The 7,204-nt window shown below is 37.8% G+C and overlaps 1 protein-coding gene across 1 annotated transcript; it reads right to left on the reverse strand.

Moving 5' to 3' along the window:
- Positions 1 to 1,584: 1,584 nt before the first annotated feature.
- Positions 1,585 to 5,650, reverse strand: LOC112695979 (uncharacterized). Its single transcript, XM_025748528.3, has 4 exons — positions 4,009 to 5,650; positions 3,716 to 3,903; positions 3,245 to 3,468; positions 1,585 to 2,673 (listed from the first exon to the last, which is right to left on the reverse strand). Exons 1-4 carry the CDS (start codon positions 5,279 to 5,281, stop codon positions 1,971 to 1,973), a joined length of 2,388 nt encoding a protein of 795 aa, XP_025604313.1. The 5' UTR covers positions 5,282 to 5,650; the 3' UTR covers positions 1,585 to 1,970.
- Between the last annotated feature and the right edge of the window lie 1,554 nt (positions 5,651 to 7,204).

The raw sequence follows: 7,204 nt of genomic DNA on the forward strand, positions 1-7,204 counted from the left end.
AAAACATTATTTAAGGTACTGTTTTACTGTTCTTCTAATTTTTTTTTTCTAGATTGTCTCTGCTGTGCTTTATCCTTAACCAGCAAAACATTAAAAGATTTCAAGAAGAAATATACTGTCTCTCTCTCATATTTGGTGTATTTTTTAGATCTTTTGGGTGTATTTCTTAAATCATTTGGGTGTATTTCTATAATCCTTTAGATGTATTTTTGTAATCGTTTGGGTGTATTTCTGAAGTTCAATTATCTTTAAACAATTTCAAAGCTTGATTTCAGAAACCATGAAAATCGAAAAAAAAAACAGAAGAAGTTCGAAGGCAAAGAAAAAACGTACGAAGGAGATCGAACAAAATTTGGCAAGAAATTCGAAAAAGAAATGAAATCTTTTAAAAAATGGAAGTTATATATTCACGCGTTAATTAGTTTAGATTGATTTAAAAATTTGTTAAAGATACACATAACATAAACAATACATTTAAAGATTTCGTTTTTTTCAAACTTATAAAACTTGTAAGCACAAAATATTTGTACGTAGAAATTTATTCAATTGGTCAATTAGAGGGCGGCTAATAGAACATAAGAATATTTTCAGAACAGAGAAGGTTATTTCTCATTAGTCACCAACTCACCATTTGATCCATTAAATTTATAGTCTTAATGACTGGCTTTTCTAAATAGTAAATATGGTACACAAAAAAGTTTTCAAAATAGGCATGTGAAAGTTTCCAATAATACGCGTGTGGTCCATTTAGTGGGACACCATACACGAGTTGGAATTTAGTGCCCTTTAGAGGAGGCCACCTACCAAAGTACCCATTATTCCTAAAACCAACAATGAGGCCAAGGCCATGTAATAGTGAAATAGTTTTCAACATTCAATTAATCCATCATATTAATTAATAATTAATGATCTCTTTTATTTTCAACTTATTGATGCATTTTTTTCCAATCAAAAGCGGCAGAGAGAGGGATGAGAATCAAACATATAACTTAGGATCAAATAAGTTTTATCTGACTATTAAATTGTAGATTAATATTATATATGATAAATATTTTAAAACAATATTAAATACATTTAGAATATTATCATAAATTTAGAATATTTTATTCCAGTAATAGAAAATTCATATAAAGCACTTAGATTCATTTTCTTCTTATTTGAAAACATGGTGGTTAGGAAGCTTCATACAGATAGACATAATGTTAGGTTGGATGGTCAAATGGTCATAGATATAGTCTCTGCGCAAAGTTCACACGAAACCGATTGTTTCTAAAAGTAGAAGGTGGCGTATTGTCATTTTATCTTCTGCTATCTACTACTAGCAGTAAAAAGGAATATAATATTGTCATCGGAATATTCTCAGTAATTATTAAACTAGGATTGTTGTAAAATAAACGAAATGCAGTACAGGTAAAATGCAACAGCGGCAGTTACAACTTACAAGTGACAAGATTGGATTTGGATTAGCCGCAAATTTTGCTACCTTAATCATTCTCTTCACATTAAACAATTAACAATACAAATTCTCTGTTCTATACTATTCGCACGGCTTTATCTTCACCTCTCTCCCTCACTCTAACACAGTAAAGTCAAAGACATATTTTATTCATCAAAATGCTTTTTCATTAAGCCCTGCTTAGCCTCAATGGATAATCTCTTCTGTACACAGGTTTCCAACTCCAATAACGAATATTTTATAACATAATTTTATACAGCAACTAATACTACTACTACTAATAATAATAACCCATGCATACCATTCAGTGACTTACGTCACTTCCAGCTAGCTATGTTCATGATTGCAATGAGAAAACTTTCACTTGGTTCCTGGGCCTGCCCTGGCCTTAATAATCAATTCAATCCTGTGCTGTGCTATGCATGTTCCCTGTTGGCATTATGCATATTCTTGGAAAACATGGAAGATATAGTTCCAAGAATCCATCAAAATCGCCATGATACTCGAGTTATTTTCAATCTGTGCTTACCAACTCCTCATAAGCTTTAACAGATTCGTCCGTAAATCTTTCCATGGCTTCAAAAATGCGCTGCAGGCTAGCCTGTAGACTGCTGCTTTTATCGCTCTGGTATAGGATATTTTCGGAAACCGAGAGACCCTTGCCTTCCCCTGATGGCAGCGCGATTTTCCGCTCTAGTGCCTGGATTTGCTTCTGTATCTTCTGGTCATCTTTGTCTATATTTCTAACTTTTCTCTCCAGATCCTTGTTCTCTGCCATCTGCCGATGCATTTCTAACTTGTCTTGTTCCCATATCTGAAGCACACTCATGGTAAATACATGCATGGAATCAACAACTTCCTTTTCGGATATTCGATCCATAGCTTGGGACCACCGGTTGCATATAACAAAAATTGGGGGGGCACCAATTCTACCGGGGGAAAAGGGAACTATGCCATCAGGTGTTTCTTCTGGTTCGTATAGTAGACATTTCATCAGCCAATTATTCAATGCTCGCACATAACCTTTCTGGGCACTTATCCAGCTAGAGAATTGGAAAGTCCAATTGATAAGCTCTTGCTCAAGCTGCTTGGTTGCTAGAAGATGACTGTCACCACTCTTCTTCCTAGATCCAACCGAACCCAGTATTCTCGCTTCTCGAATTGCTTCGCACTGACTATGATGACATTCAAGCATGGATTTCCACATTCTCATCATCCTGAAAACAAGCATGTTATAAATATCACAAATTCACTAAAGGTTGCAAACAAAAATCAAAAGTTTTAAAACTGTTGGATTTTTTGTACACATTCATTCTGGGTACCAAGGAAGTCACGAACTGCATTTCAGATCAATTTAAGAGATAAACCTTTGAAGAATAAACAAAGGCACGGGTCACAACATCATGTCCGATAAGTCATATAAGTTACAAGATAATCGCATCAGTTCAATCAGGAGTAGAAAAGAACAAATATGGAGAAAAATAAATCATGGAATGTGTATTTTACCATTTACGTTATGCTTGGTGGTTAGGGAGCAACAAACAAATTTGATGGCAAAGCTCTTATAAGAGCTGCACCAATTTGTTAAACCATACTATGATGTTTTATTAGATCAAGCACATAATTCAGTTTCCAGAGGCATATCCAAACAGTTGCAAGCAAAAAGTACCAGAAAATGGTTCATGCATTTGAAATCATTTAGCTCTATTAATGGATCATCGTCATAGACATAGAGCATTTCAGATATAGGGTGTGTGAGGCAGGAATTGAGAGACATATTTCACATACCCTTGAATTAATTCCTTCAATTGGGGCCACAGCTCTTCATCCCTTATCTTATTTATTGTCATGGAAATCTTATCAACAACTTGAATCGCCATTCTTATTTTTGTGGACAGACTCCTAATCATAGCTCGAGTGGCATCAACTTTATTAAAATCAGCACCCCTTTCATCCAAACGCTTCAGCTTGCGGCACTTCTTATCGTGCACGACCCGCATCTTTTCCTCTGCCTGCAAACATGCAAACACAAACATTGAATAACACACTATGGAAACTGGAAACATATCAAAAATACTGGATGACAAGACAACATTCAAAGCATAAAAAAATATCAGCTCCCAAATTCTCAGTACTAGTGACTCAGATGAGACTCGCAACAAATTAATCAGAGTGTGAAACTTTGAATAGAATTATATTGCCTACACATAGAACAAAACATGGCAGATATTTGAGATAACCAGAGTGAAACCAACAAACCTTAACTTCAGCATAGAGTTTCTTCTCCCAGAGGTAAAGCTTCTGCAAGGTAGAGGAAAGATTGCGGGATCTGGTTACTAGATCAACATCAATATCCAAGTTATCAGCGGCGGTGGATGCAGATGTAGAAGGTTGCGAAGACACCATTGACAAAGAGGGAGTAACTACTTGTAACATCTTGGAGGAAGCTGCATATGAATTTCAATTATACTACTTAGATTAAAGCAGGAAACACTTGTTACTAGTATGAAAATTCAGAAGAAATAAACAATTTTGAGGATGAAAAATGAAACCTTGATAAGCAGCTCCATGCTTTCGGTTATAGGGAAGCTTGCCAACTTCAAGCATCTTGGCGATTTCGGCACCGGAGTCAGAAGCCCTTTGGAAGAGAACCTCAATCTCTTTGGCAACCTCAAAGGCGCTGCGGGAACCCGGCCGGCCTCGGAAAGCAGCAGCACCGGCGCCGCCGCCGCCCCGGTCCTTCGGCCTGTCATCCTCGTCAACCACTTTCTTATCAACGACGTGGACATCATACTCCAATCCTCCGTCGCTTTCGCTGTCGGTGGCGTCAGCCTTGGCGGGTTGGTGGTGATCATGGTGGTTGGCGGCGGCGGAAGCAGATGCAGAAGCAGGAGTGTCGACGAGCTTGTGATCGCCGTGGACTTCCTTGACGACCTCGTGCTGGTAATCTTCATCTTCCAAATCGGGGATTCCCTCCTCCTCTCGAACCTCCCTGGAGTCGCGGCTGGGAGTGTACTGTGTCTGAGGATAGTACTTTTCATCGCCGTCGCCGTCGAAGAAGTTGAGAAAATCCCACGGGGAAGCTCTTGGAGGGGAAGGTGGTGGCGGCGGCGGCTTGGCGGCAGAAGGCGGTGGGCGGTGTTGTGGCGGATAAGATCCATCATAGGCAGAGGGTGGAGGAGCACCATATGGATCGTAGGGCTGAGGATAGGGTTGATACGAAGAAGAAGAAGAAGAATACGGATACGGATACGGATACGAAGAAGAGGATTCACCTACGTATACGGTTTCGTGATTGATTGGCCTCTGTTGGTACACAATTGAAGGCGTTGGTTGCTTCTTCATGAAATTCATCTGCATCCTTCCCATCCCCATCCCCATCCCCATCCATGGAGGAAGCTCATGATCTCCCTCCTCGAATGGCGGGAGATCCACGTGGAGAGGGGAAGAGTGACCGGACGAATCGTGGTCGTGGAGAGCGTGAGGGTTTTCGTCGTCGTCGTCTTCTTCGTCGGAGTGGAAGTGGAGGTGGGAGCCGGAATCGGAGTGAGGCGGAGAAGACGGAGGAGAAGCATGCTTCGCTAGGTGAGCCTTCGCCGGAGGGGAAGGCGGAGGAGAGGCGGCGCCACCTCCTGCCGCTAATTCCCTGTCTTGCTGAATAAAGAGGTGGAGAGAGTGACCGATTCCCTTGAGGGAGTTGATGTACGCCATGTGCGCCGCCGCGAGTGCATACCTCTGGTGTATAGCTTCGTCGAGGAAGGTGCATCGATCCCGGCACAAGGCGACCGCCGGCAGATCCTCCACCTTGGAACTCGCACAGCCCATACCATATAATATAATTGTGAGCAGAAGAAGAATAGGAAGAAGAAAGGGTAAAGAAACGAAAGAAAAGAAAGGAGGGATGAGGAAGTGAACGAGTGAATGAATAATGAGTTAGTGATTAGTGAATGAATAGTAGTGAAGGAGGAGGGAATCTTTTGCCAGCAGGGACTTGCTTGTCGGTTTCTAATTTGGTGTGGCTCTCTCTATTTCCTAAACTCAATCTATACAAACTTATATATAAATATTATTCTTACCATCTCCAAATTCTGTGCTTATCGATGTAAATATTTAAGCAATAATTAAAAAAAAAAAAGAGCAGTCTTTGTAGCAGAATATGCAGGGATCCCACTTGCAGCTGATAGGGAAAGGAAATGAAATCTACCAGAAGGAGGTGTCTTATAATAACTAGATTTTATTCTTCATTCCAGCTTTTAGCTTTTTAACAAACATGTCATTTCTTTTTCTCAGTTTTATCAAAATTTTTATGTGTGGCCAGGCTCCAAACTTCCAAGTAGATGAGTTGGTAGATTTCTTTGTGCATTCATTCTTAGTAAATGCTAATAGTACAACTCTAAAATCTACGTTAACAAACACTTGTATCATCCTCTTTGGCACTTAAATTTTTCACATTGGCCAAATCCTGTGGCATTGATTGTGTATTTGGTAGTTGTTTCTTTACACTTAAAGAGGTCATTTATAGATGAAATTTGTCTGCATACTTGAGGGGATTGTAGTCTCTTTTGATTCTTTGTTCTTTAATTTGTTGTATGAATGCATGTTGTTTTCTATTTTTTCTAAAATATTTGATACAAATGTATGCATTTTACACACGTGTGAAGTTTTTGAGCCCTCTCTTAACTCTATGCAATGTCTTCCCTCAAACTTTCTAAAATATTTGAAGAACATTGTAACTTCTGTGTGAACGAAGAATTTGTTTATTTTTGTTCTGATTCTTCTTCAATCCTCGAAGAGTATTGGGTCAAAGCAGAGACAATACTGAAAAGGTGGAAAAAGAAACGTATCTCTTTAATACATTTATAACGACAAGAACTACCTTACTCTTACATATATACTCTTCGTTTGACTCTTGTTGAGTCAATGCATCTAAATAGAATATATAATATAATACTATAAAATTAGTTACAAACAATCAATATGTATTGTGCAATATAACATTCTCGAACTAACACAGATCCTTTCCTTTTCGGCTTTCTCGGTTAAACCAAGAATATGAATAGAGGTATAAAGGAATGGATCCTCTCGTTAATTACTTAATCAGTTCAACTACATACCTTTTAAAAAATATTTTTTTATTTAATTTTTTATTATATTAATTTAAAAAAATTAAAATAAATACATTCAATTAAATTTAATATTTTTTAAATTAAATATACATCCAAAAAATAAACTAAATAAAATTAAAATTAAAATTTTTGTTGAATTTAGAAATCTAAACTATGTTTAAAATGATGACTAAATATTATTGAGTCATTAGCCAATTATTTGTGTGATTTGTTTTGTTTAGTGTGCTGAAATTAAATTGAATTGAAACTGAGAAGCGAACCTTCAAGTCCATATGCACACATAATCTTCACCTGCCTTGCTGGAGCTGCACCAAGATTCGAATCCTCAATGAGAAATATAGAACCTATGTTAGTAGTAGTAATGTGTGTGTGAGTGGGTGTGTTGCGTAACCTAGGATTGGGGGTTGTCTAATCCATAGACAAAAAAAAAAATTCTTCTATCACAAACAAAACAAGTCTTTTAAGCCAAGTGAAGGGAAGGAAACAATTAACCCAAGATTCTTACAAGGCATACAACATCTAATCCACTCACACAAACAAACTCATAAAACCCAAGTATTGGTTCACCTTAAACAAAAGCCATCACAAAAATTTTCATCAGAAATAAAATGAATGTTTCAGA

The sequence above is a fragment of the Arachis hypogaea genome, chromosome 6 (assembly GCF_003086295.3).
Source record: "Arachis hypogaea cultivar Tifrunner chromosome 6, arahy.Tifrunner.gnm2.J5K5, whole genome shotgun sequence".
NCBI lineage: Eukaryota > Viridiplantae > Streptophyta > Magnoliopsida > Fabales > Fabaceae > Arachis > Arachis hypogaea.

What these genes read in the sequence shown, in the direction of transcription:
- LOC112695979 (XM_025748528.3), bottom strand. Translation starts at nt 5,281, where the DNA reads ATGGGCTGTGCGAGTTCCAAGGTGGAGGATCTGCCGGCGGTCGCCTTG. An exon ending in GCATGGAGCTGCTTATCAAG is followed by an intron (nt 3,904 to 4,008) that starts GTTTCATTTTTC and finishes ATTCATATGCAG; the next exon opens with CTTCCTCCAAGATGTTACAA. An exon ending in AACTCTATGCTGAAGTTAAG is followed by an intron (nt 3,469 to 3,715) that starts GTTTGTTGGTTT and finishes GCATGTTTGCAG; the next exon opens with GCAGAGGAAAAGATGCGGGT.